The following is a 12,667-nucleotide window of genomic DNA, read 5'->3' as shown; positions in this document are numbered from 1 at the left end:
TTAGTCATAATTATCATTTTGAGGTTATATTTTAAGGGAAAATATTTATGTCAATTCTGTCATTTACACACTCTTCTCTTTACAAAGTAAGGTGTGTGTTTGTGTGGCCTTTTTGTGTGTGTGTGGGCTTTACACTCAGCTTAATTTCAAATGATGCTTTTAAAAATAGAATCAATCCAATAAGAAAAGTTGACTTTAATAAGAACATGAATTTTTTTGAACAAAGCAAAAAACCTTATTAAGACCTCCTTCTCATTACCTTAAATTTGGGGAAAAAAAAAAATCTAGGGCTTAGTGCCTCAAAAAGTGAAAGAAAGCTCCACAGCAGCTTGTATTACAGTCAGGACACACTGCCAACACTCAAAGAGAAGGTTTTCAGTCATACTGCAGAGGTTAACAAGAAGAGTTTTATCTCCCACGAAGAACCTCTTCAAGGCTGTTAAACTCTCCCTCAAATTAATCTTACACTTGGTGCAACTTGTGACAGTCACAAAATCATAAATTTTAGAGCTGAAAGGGACCAAAAGAAAAAAAAAAGGTAATTTGGTCCAAACCTTGGCCAAGGCTAAAGAGGGGTATCTCCAATTCACACACAAGCTAGTTTAACAGAGATTAAGTGACCAAAGATGACACACTCATAGAGAAATACCATGGAACCTAGGACTCCTCTTCCTCTTACATCATATTCTTTAAGGGTTCTCTCTAAGCAAAATAAAACAAATTTTAAAAAAAATCTAACAATAATTTGAACGTGTATTATACTTTTGAGCTTCACAGGTGGCGCCAGTGGTAAAGAATTCGCCTGCCAGTGCAGGAGCCATAAGAGATGCAGGTACTATTCCTCAGTGGGGAAGATGCCCTGGAGAAGGGAATGGCAACCCACTTCAGCACTATCTGTAAAATCCCATGGACAGAGGAGCCTGGTGGGCTACAGTCTCGCAAAGAGTCAGACAGAACTGAACGACTGAGCACCACATTATAGTTTTAGGAATTAATTTATATCTAAGCTTTCATATCTATTAAATTTAAGTATTAAAAGGCCCTCTCTCCAACTCAAGAAGCAAAAATGTGTGTATATAGTCTACAGAAATAAGTGTATATGGTGGAGAAGGGGAGGTCCTGTAGAGATCAAAAGAACTCCATAAACACATCTCAGAAAAATTACAAAGTAAATCACTATTTTAAGCTATATACTATGTCCTTCAAGTATAAATTCCATAAGTTTGAGAGATATTTACTTTATTTGCTCCAAAAAGAATGTAAGTAAGATAGCATACAAAAGTAAAACAATATGGTAAATTGCATTAAAAAGCAAAGGGAAATGCAGAGAAGTCAAAATGAATAGGTCCAAATAAAATGGACCATGCTCACTACCACTCTAATAAAACATTCCAATAATTTATTATATTATAAAGTTATAAGCAAAAAACTAAATGCATGGTATAAATTTAAAATCTATATTATACTTGAACTAAAATTATATTGACATCTGTTAAAATTATTAGGACAGAACACTCCTTCTCACTTCTTAGGATCATCATATTAGCAATAATGATTACTTCAAAACCTGCAAATAAAGATATCATGAGCAACATGACAAGTCTGATTAATAAATCAAAATATTTTTATACCACTATATGAATAAAAACCTTTCTCTCAAGGCACAATATATAAAAACAGAAAAAAAAATTCAGGGGGAAGTAAAATTCCATGATGTTAAAAGTGAAATAAAAAGCTGAAGCTGGAAATACTCATTTTAAGAGGCAGCAATTCAAGACAACAATACAATCGAAAGGTCCTTAACTCTGTGAGGCAGTTAAATTCTAATTTTAATCCCAAATTGTCACATTGAGGATAGTACTTTATTTCATATCCCTTAGTTTCTCCATTGGTTAAATGGAGCAACAGTGTTTTTTTCAGAGGTATGTTAAGGATCATTGAGTTTATGCTTATGCTAAAAAACAATACTTCTATATAAATCTTAGTCAACACCTGGGTTCTGGATTTTCTCTGCAAAGAAGCCTTTAGAATAAATCACACACATGGAATAGGAGCAAGCACACATGACATAAGGTTCTTAAATTATTTTAAAACTGTATCTTGAGACTTGACAAACCACATTTTAGGAATACTTTCTATGACTCTGTTATAACTGTGCACAAAAAGAAAGTTCACATAATATTAGGCTTCTCTTTCAAATATTAAACATTAATATTCTTGGTAAAAGTTAACTTTATTAAGAAAATCAATATTCACTTTTCAATCTAACAGTCTTCCTTGAACTACAAAACTGGATATAGAAAAACAAAAAAATAGTCTAGTCAATTTAACAAAGTAATCAGTAAAATTGTTAAATCTGACACAAAAGCTTAAATCACCCACATGCTGAAGACTAAAAATATTTCCTGACTTTTTGAAACTATTGCTAAGTAAAAACATGGCAACTTCCCCTATATGCCAAATGTATAACTCCCAATAGCACTACAGTAACAAGGGCTAAGCACAGGTTTTCCCTCTAATATAATGATGCAAATACTACCACTTGGTTCTTCACTTTTCAAATACTTGTAGGCTTAATGATGAAATCTGACCAAATCTGAGATTTATTCCAAGCTCTTAAGTTGCTGGGGAAAGTGGTAAAGGTCAGTAATAGATGCTCTTTAACCAATAATTAATTATTTTCCTACTCACAAGTACAGTACTGTCTGAAGCATCTGACATACTTATTTAAAAAATAAGATAATAAAACATTAAGTTCTATCATTTAATCCTGATAACAACCTTGTGAGGTGGGAACTATTATTATTACCCCATTGTACATATGAGAAATTAGAAGCTTTGAGCAGTTAAGTAAGTTACAGAGTTAGTGCTAAAATGGCATTCTAACCCAAGTAGCCTGGTTCCAGAATCTACATGCTTAAGCACTGTCCAGATTACTAATATCTATCTAGACTCTCTGAATCAAGGATGGACCATTAGAGGATGAAACCCAGGATTTTTCATTTTTAATAAAAGTATAAGTTTCTTTTTATGCCATTGAACATTTGAGAACCACTGATATAACTCCTAGGAAAAACTGGTACAGATATGGTCAGTCTCATTATAATATACACACAAACATAAATACAACAGGCCTTTGACTGTTTACAGTGTATACTTTAAACAGGAGTGGGAGATTACTGTCTTGTCCTGAAGTATAGGTATCACTTGTTTATACGAATAAACATGGATTCTTCCTGAAACAAACAGGCTTACCCATTTCAACTAGCTAAAAAAAAATCAACAACTATCAAATTAAAAAGTAGTTGAAGTCAAAGACAGGATTTACTTTTTCAATTCACCAGAACCTTAAAAAAAAAGAAAAAAACTTCATGCAATTTAATCCCTGGACATGTTTCTGAAGTACTAAATGTCATATTGTTAGAGCTTTTTGAGAAGGAAATAAATTCACTTCTTTGTTTTATAATAACCAGTCTTCTTACATGTGGAAGACTTTCAAATAGTTAAAGAAACTATCACAGAATTATTCTGAAAGGCAAAACTGTAAGTTCTGCATGTAACAACAAAGTTTACTAGTGACCAATATTATCTCCTATTCTTTGCTTATTTGAAGCAAATGACCTATTTCTTCGGAGATGGCTGTCAATTTTCTTTCTCAATACTACCATGGTATTTAAATTATAAATTAGGAATAAAAACACCTGTTCTCCTAAGTCTATTTCCCCATCCCTAGCCCCACCCACCCCCAACACACAGCCCTGCCCTCTTTCCAGAAAACCTTAAGAACCAGGAAGAGGACGTTGTTTATTTTAAACAGTTCAATTCAGCAAAACATGTACTTTTGACCTTCAGTTTCTGAGTGGTAAGCAAATGGTCAGTAACTAACTAAAAGCATCACTTAAGACAGTATTTTTCATACTTTTTTGCCCAGAACTCATGGTCAAAAATACATTTTACACTGCATGTCAGTAAACACACACAATGGAAACCAAAGTTTTATGAAATAACATTACCTTTACTATATTTGACACACTCTTAAAATTTCTATTTTAACTGTGTTAGCTTATAAAAGAAACACTGGCCATGTAATATACTAAATTAATTTTCATGCCTCACTAATGAGTACCACCTTCAATTAAAAAAAACAATTACTTTATGCAGTGTTACTTACTACATATAAAAATCATCCATTTAATATAGGGATGAAGGCAAATATCAACAATGGACCAGATTTGTCTTGAGATTCATATTCCCAGGATGAATACTTTGAGGTATTAAGGAAAAAAAATAAGTGGGAGAAGCACGAAATCAGTGGAAGAATGAATAACCATATACTCTTGTAGCATTAAATAAGGCGCACAAGCAATGGTAGAAAGGTCTCTAAATAAACAGTAAATATTTTTTTTCCTTTTTACAGAATATGCTGAAACCAGGGTTACTTTATATAAAAGGATTCTGTAGAAATTATTCATCCTAAGGATGTCATTAAAAATATTCTAAAATACTAAGAGAAAAACATATCTCTTTTCTTTATTGTTCATTTAAAAGTATTAAATTTGACCAGTTATTAACTTCCATTTAAAAAAACACTTCTAAAATAGAAATTTTACTTAAAAAAAAAAAAGGATGTGTCTACATTTTTGGATATATGTAATTGTTAAACTCATATTACATATTATCAATATTTTCATAGTTATTACTCCTTTATTTTCTTTTTTGTTACATTTTAACATCACTTATATTTTTTGGAATTGTTAGTTTTATAACCTAAACCAGAAACAGATAGGACACACTACTACAAGAAAATTTTTAGAAAGTCATTTGTTGTAGAAAACTCATCTTTTATAAAGTAGAAAATAAAAATATTATTTAATTAAGGTAAACTTCTTTGCTTATTCCAGTATCAGCTTCAAACAGAAAACTTCACATAATCACACAGAACATAAAAGTACTTTTTTTCTTTTTGCAGAAATGTTTAAAAACCATTCCGTTAATAGTCTCTCTGAAGTTCATATATAGCTGTGTTAAAAAAAACCTCTGTTTTTTAAGTTAATAAATCTATCATTTCTACAGTGCCCCAATAAATTAAAATAGATTACCTAGGCAATATTAGCATTTACAAACTAGAGTTTGTTCTTGGAAGACTTTCATTTAACACATTTATATATATGTGTGTATGTGTATATATGTATATACACACACATATACTATATGCTACACTGTAGTTAACAGTTTAACATATTTCTATTAAACCACTTCTATAAGATAGCATAGCATAAACAAACCACAGTTTTTTTAATATCAAGACAAAAAGAGAGGTAAAAATTTCTGAAATACTAGCAGATTAAATCATTGCTATGTCTGCACTTGCAGGGAAAAAGTCATAGTTGGAAATATTTCATTGAAGTATTGTGTGTTATGGTGGAACTTGGCCAGTCTCTTGAGGAACAATGTAAACACAGATATAAAAAATTAAACTGAAAAACTTTGAGACAAAATTGAAACATTTACCTGAAATTCTGGTACAGAAGGTGACTTTGTGACAGTTTTCCTCTTCTTTGTGATTGCTTTTTTAGATATGGATTTTTTTCCTTTCAAGATTAAAAGAGAAAAGCTTCATAATGCTGTTTATAGCATTTCATTAACAAAAAGCAAATTACATAGAACCTTGAAAGTTAAATTATAACTAACAGATGGCTTCTAGTGAGTCAAATAAAAATGATGAATCAGAACAAGCCCCAGCAAAAGCAAACATCAAACTGTAACTACCCATAACAGACATATTAACAAATGGTGTTTTCTTAACAGCCAAACTATTATAATCTCTAATGTGTTGCACGGTACCAGAATTAATTACAATAAGATTTGGAAAATAAAAAGTCATATTACTACTGCTTAGTTAAAATGTAACTCACAACTTAAAATGAGGTTACATAAGGGAAAAAAAACCTTACCTTTAACAACGACTTCTGTAGTCAGGAACTTGTACAGAACTATATTCTGAAGACTATGGTCTTTATTCAACCTAACGTGAAAATCCTCTCAGTAGCTTAGGAAACAAGATTTTCCTTCTCTCTCTTTAGCTCTGCACTCCCCTAATGGGCTGCTGTTAGCAGTATTCAATAACCAGTTTTAAAACAAGGTAAACATTTCCCTTTAAAGTGCACCTCATCATTTGTGCAATCAGAAACCACAGGGAAAAATAAATCCATATTCTTAAAGAATTTCAGTTTATAGCATAAAGTATATATAATCTACAATATGTATTTAAGCAGACTAAAGAAATACTTGCATACATACAGCCTCTATCTTATTTTAAGGAACATATTAAAGTAAATGTTTTTCCCCATTTATAATTGGCAAAATCAATTAATAAATTATTTAAACAGGAGAGACAGTACAATTTATGGGGACAACAAAGAATTATAAAATGGAAACCCTGCCCTCCAAAAGTTTACAATGTAAGGGAATAAAAAATTAATTTTAGCTCACAATCATTTGTATGCTAAAATCAGTTTAAAAACTACTATTTTTTCAAAAGAGAAAATTGCTATACTAAATAATTCCTACTGTTCTTTTCTAAATATTTTCTTAATAGATATGATTTTGCATGAAAACAATCAATCTGATAGCACATTTTATTCAAGTCATAAGCATATTCCAGTTTACAATATAGTTGTATTTTCTTTTGTATTTGTAAAATCAGATCACAGAACTGTAATTTGAATCATTTCTAACTTTGACTCAATAGAATCCAAGTATACCACACTTGAACTACTGCAAATTTTCAACTGCTGAGATTCACAAGGGTTTTAGTGTTTTGTTTTAATAGGTAACAACCTGCTACTGACTTTTGCTTTTAATTAAATTTAAGAACCCAACATATATTTTCTTTTCTCATTACTCTTATTTGCTTATGTGCTCACACAGTACAAATATTAGAACTAAATTTATACAAAAATAGGTAAGTGGGTGAGCTGCTTTAGCAATATCCGAGAAGTGATTCCCAGGTGGTGCTACTGCTAAAGAATCCACCTGTCAATGCAGGAGATGCAAGGGATGTGGGTTCAATCCCTGGGTCCAGAAGATCCCCTGGAGTAGGAAGTGGTAATCCACTCCAGTATTCTTGCCTTGAAAATCCCATGGACAGAGGAGCCTGGCAGGCTACAGTCCATGGGGACCACAAAGAGCTGGACATGACTGAGCACTATCTTACTATATAATACAGCTAATAACTGATTTCTAAACCGGGTGCAATAGGAAACTCTCAAGTGGACTGATGGATCTGAACACCAAAATGTCTCTCCTCTGAGACATGCTATCTTTACTATTATCGAAAGTTTATAGGAAAAGATTTAATCTGACTTAAGACAGTTTAAAGGAAGTGAAATCCTTCCTCATTCCTATTCCCCACCCCTCAGAACGCCTCTAACTAGCTTTTTAAAAATAATTTGATTTTGTATTTACTTATTTACAAGCACAACAGAGGACATTTTTTATATTTCCAATCAATTTGATATTATTGCCACAGAAACACCAAACTTACGTAATAAATTCTCAATTAACTCTAACAACCACTCTATTTGAATAAATTAAGCAGCTGAGGTGATTACTGGGAACCTCCTTTCATCATGTGATTTAGATAACTTAAATGTTATTAAGAAACTGGAATTAGTATTGGGAGTTTTGGAACTAAACTACCTGGATTGGAATTTCAGCTCTAACCACTTACAAGCTGCAAGACCTTGAGCGAATTATTTTATTCCCTTGTGCAGCTTCACTAAAACAGGAATAATATTTCCAACTTTGTGAGAATTATACAAATTAAAGCATGCTAAGAGCTTAGACTACTATTAGGCACAGGGTAAATCATCAACACATGTTAGTGGTTCTCATCTGCCTTAGATACGTTGTGATAAGAGTTTAAACAAAATGTTAATTATTTTTCAACCTTCTTCAATTTATTAACTTACTCCTTCATTTTAATTATTCTTGTTCTGATGTTCTCTATGTTACCACTCAACTTTGTACATATATCAATTAATGTAACACTTACCATACAGTGTTACAATTATCTGTTTACATGTTTCTCTTCCTTACTAGATTGGGAATTACTGACAACAAAAATCCCATTATTCATTTTGTATACAAGTTAAGATGCTTAAATGTAAGAATCCTACTCTTCATCAGAAATGTTCAGTCTGGGGATAGGGAAAGGGAGGCAGGTAACTGTTTACAATTCTGAGTCTACTTTATAATAGAATGTAAATAATTTACACAATTTGCCAAAGAGTTTCACAACATGACCTAGGAAGGAAACTAACATTTATTGAGCACTTACTATGTGTCAGACACTTAGTAAGGTGATATATAAGTTATCTCAGTTAATTCTTAAAGAAACCTTCCAAGGTAGGCAAAACCTCCATTTTAATGTGGGATAAATGAAGATCAAAAGGTTTTTAACTTACTTAAGTGTTACACTATAATAAGTAATCCCCACAGCCAGGGCCTCTTAACTCCAAAGTTCATGCTTTTTCCATTATGTAATTCTAACCTCTTAAAAATGATAGTTACCATTTACTGATTCCTACCATGTGCCAGACACCATGCTAGGTACCATGCATTCACTATTCCATTAATTTTTGTGAAATTACAGCAAGATAAGTATTGGCTCATTTTTCACAGAGAAATAAACAGGCTATAATCAGGTAAATAAATTAACAGAGAACTTATAACTAACATGCACTGAAGCACATATTTGTACTAGATATGTCTCACTTCAAAGCTGTGCTCTTTTTATGGTAAAACACTGCATTTTTTCAGGCTTTCTGCAGGGATGTAATTTGTATTTGACTGGTTTCAGAACATTCCTTTAATTAGGGTTATAAGATTTGCATATTCACTATTACTTAATATCTTTGTCCTCAACAGAACAATATGAATACAAAGTTTTCTATATTCATCAATAAAAATTAACTGTTACTGTTCATTAATTATTGCTTTTAAAATGGAGAATGGAATACTATAAAACCACACAGCCTTTATTTGGTAATCTGTTTTTGCTCCAGGGCAACCCACTCCAGTATTCTTGCCTGGGAAACCAATGGACAGAGAAGCCTGGCAGGCTACACAGTCCATAGGGTCACAGAGCTGGAAACGACTAAAAAACAACAAGTTATATAGAGGGCAAGTTACACATTCCTATTAACTTCAACAGTTAATAGTTGAAAACTATTCAACACACATACTTCTATCTCAGTACTTTCATTTTAGGGATTCTGATGTGAATGAATACTAAGACACTGATCACTGTTAAAATTAGAAACCCAAGGGCATTTGTATTATCAGCAATTCTGGCAAGTGCCTGTTAGACTGTAAAGTCACAGAAAGTCTAAATATGGTTTTTATTTACTAAATGTCCATATCTTGGCTAATATATATATTTTTTAAGTTGGCATTTTACTTTTATTTATTTATTCTAAGACTTAGATGAGACTTAAAAGGCTTAGAATAGTGCCTGGTACACAGTAGGCATTATAAGAGTACTGGGTTTTGGGGGGTGGGGTAAGTAGAAGGTATTAAAATAAAAGGCCATGGAATATAATCAATTCTTTCACTCTAGTATCTTGGCATCTTGAATTGGTTCTCTAAGAATTTTCTCCATAAAGACACATATCTATAGTAATATTAACACAGAATTATACAACTGTTTCAAAAATACAGGCCTGGGTTTATCTGATTATTCAATATAATCAAATATTGTAGATTACATTACTTTCTCAGTCATTCCCTATAAGCAGCTCATTACTTTTTTATATATTTGATATATTTTATTTCAACCTCATTTCCCAGACTGTATTCCCGATTCAATTATCTAAAACAGCACCACAAACCCAGAAAGAGATCATCCCCAAATGGCATATTTCCATCATTCAAATGCCTTCTAAACCGTCAACTTTTCAACTTTTTCCTTAAGTTCTTCTCTAATTACTCTACTTTTTCTCAGTGAAACTTTGCTTATATACCTCCGTGGTTTTGCTCACTTATTAACCACTTTCATCTACCCAACCCCCTTATTCTTCAAAGTCCTTCATCCTCTATAAAATCATACTATAGAATACATTGATTTATCCTCTCTGACCTTTGATTGTATGGTCTTTACTGTATACTTAACAATTATTAAATGAGGCTATTCACTAATTTTGAATCTTAATTTCTTCAATAATAAGAAAATAACAATACTTGTCCTGTTTATTTTAGTTGGTTTAGATGAACTACACAAAATGATTTGATTGAAAATAATGACCATGTAAGTAGGGAAAAAACCTTCCAAACCAAACTAGTTGAAATAAATAACTTAAAAATACCACAAGCTTTTTCATAACAGTCAGTGTATTGTGAATCATTTCTGTTTATTTTTTCAGGTTTTATAAAAAAAATCTTCTCATTTTTAAAATTTATAACTCATTTCAGTCAACTCTATTTGCTCTATACAATCTACAATAGTATGTTACTGAAAACAACTGAAATGTCCATTAAGGAAGCTAGTTAAATGAACTACACAATACATATAACAGAATCCTAGGCACTCATTTAAAATGATGGTACAGAGATCTATTTATTGCACAAAGATGTTCATGGTAAACTGCCATGTAGGGAAAAAAGCAGACTGCAAAATAGTATGTATAGTATAATCCTACTCAAAAATAAAAATGGTTTCAAAGAATATGAAAATACATGTTAAATGGTAAATCTTAGTTATTAATATATCTTGGAGAATCATACTATGTGCGTTCACTTATTTATTCAATAGATTCTTACGCAATGTGTCAGTTACTGTGCTAAGTATTAGGGAGCAAAACCAAAAATAATCCTTCTATTCTCAAGGATGTTATAGAAATGAGGGGAGACAAGCATCAAAATAACCTAGAAATAAATGCAACTATTAGGAATAAATTTTATAAATAAGTATTATGAAGGAGAAGTATCTGGTGCTATAAGTATGCACAATTGGGAAAATGACAATGTTTTTATATGTTGTAATGTTTCTGAGAATAAGGAACAGGTTTAAATAATTGAAAATAAATTCAAAATTTACAAGGCAGAAAGAGGGCTCCTCTGATGGCTCAGTGGTAAACAATCCACCTGTCAGTGGAGGAGACACAGGTTCAATCCCTGGTCTGGGAAGATTCCACATATTACGGAGCAGCTAAGCCTATGCACCACAACTATTGAGCCCATGTGCCCTAAAGCCTGTACTCTGTAGCTAGAGAAGCCAGTGCAATGAGAAGTCAGTGCACTGCCACTAAAGAGTAGCCTCCGCTTGCTGCAACTAGAGAAAAGCCTGCACGACAATCAAGACCCAGCACAGCCACACATAAACAAATTAAAAACAAAATTACATTTTAAAAAAGCAGAAAGAAAAGTCTAATTCTGAAAATAGACTAAAATGTTTATGGGTCACAAAACTGCCTCAGTGCACTTAAATCAGCAAATCATTTTCACCCAGTTTGTCTTTGCGCCTTCTACTAAAAATCATCTGCCATTACAATAAGAAGGTTTTACTGACCTGAGGAGTCCACCAAAATTTCAGGTACGTGTAATCAACAGAAAATGGACCAGGTTGACTACATAAATCCAGACCAACCACATTTATTCCACCCTAAGTAGAGGTTCATAAATCAGCCATGGATGACACAGCTTATCCCAAAGCATATTCTACAGCAAGGGTCCCCAACCCCTGGGCCTCAGATTGGAACTGATGCAGGAACTGGTACTGGGTCTTGGCTTGGTAGGAACTGGGCTGTACAGCGAGTGGCAAGTGAGCAAAGCTTCCTCTGCCACTGCCCCGCCCCCCATTACCACGTGACCCATCACCCTCCCCAGCTACTCCCACCCCCGTCCATGGAAAAAGTGTCTTCCCTGGTGCCAAAAAAAGCTTGCGGACTGCTGTTCTACAGATTATTATTACTTGAAAAAAAGTTCTGTGCCGGTAGCCAGCACGGGAGATCCCACCCATGACAAGGTCATGCGGAGAGACCTGACGGGGCAAGGTGAGTCAGGTCTCAAGGTGTCCTCTGCCTGAGCATCTACCCTGAAACCCAAATCTGTCTGTTTACTGTCTGCTATACTATACTCTTCTGACATTACAGGGGGCATCCTCGACCACCTTTCTCTGGAAAAAGTTAACTTAGAGCTCCAACTGGTCTCCTGCATATGAAAGGAGTGTCTCAGCTCAAATCCCTCTGATGGTTCTCTAACTTGCCTGACAGTTAAAGACTTTTACAACTTGTGATTGTTTACAGCCCCCCAACCGTGAGAGGCATGAAGCTTAAAACATCTTAAAGATATAGAGCCTTTTCTAAAGAGCTAAAAATTATATTGGTGATGGGTTTTCACTGTTGAGTCAATGACTGCTGCCAGGCCTCCATATTCTTTATCTTTTAGGCACCTGGAGGATATTAATCAATGTAATTGGGATATAGAAAAAGGAATATAGTAGTTTTTATGTTAGCAACACTAGACTTTTGAGTTAGTGAACTTTCTCTTTGTTATAAATCACTGTACTCCTCTATCCTTGTTATAAATTGTTGTGTCCTTGCTATATAAGAATGTAACTTTATTTAGTGCTTTCTGAGAGTGGCGCCAGACTTTGGAAAGAACAACA

At 33.1% G+C, this 12,667-nt stretch overlaps 1 protein-coding gene across 1 annotated transcript in view; it reads right to left on the bottom strand.

Moving 5' to 3' along the window:
- The window catches only part of KIAA2026 (KIAA2026 ortholog), a 106,793-nt gene that overhangs the window by 34,579 nt on the left and 59,547 nt on the right, over positions 1-12,667 (bottom strand). Inside the window, exon 4 of the mRNA XM_052644927.1 lies at positions 5,512-5,591. Coding sequence (XP_052500887.1) covers positions 5,512-5,591 — 80 coding nt within the window. The remainder of the gene's footprint in view (positions 1-5,511; positions 5,592-12,667) is intronic.

Source organism: Budorcas taxicolor, chromosome 8 (genome assembly GCF_023091745.1).
Source record: "Budorcas taxicolor isolate Tak-1 chromosome 8, Takin1.1, whole genome shotgun sequence".
Taxonomy (NCBI): domain Eukaryota; kingdom Metazoa; phylum Chordata; class Mammalia; order Artiodactyla; family Bovidae; genus Budorcas; species Budorcas taxicolor.
This window is presented reverse-complemented; position numbering and strand designations above follow the sequence as displayed.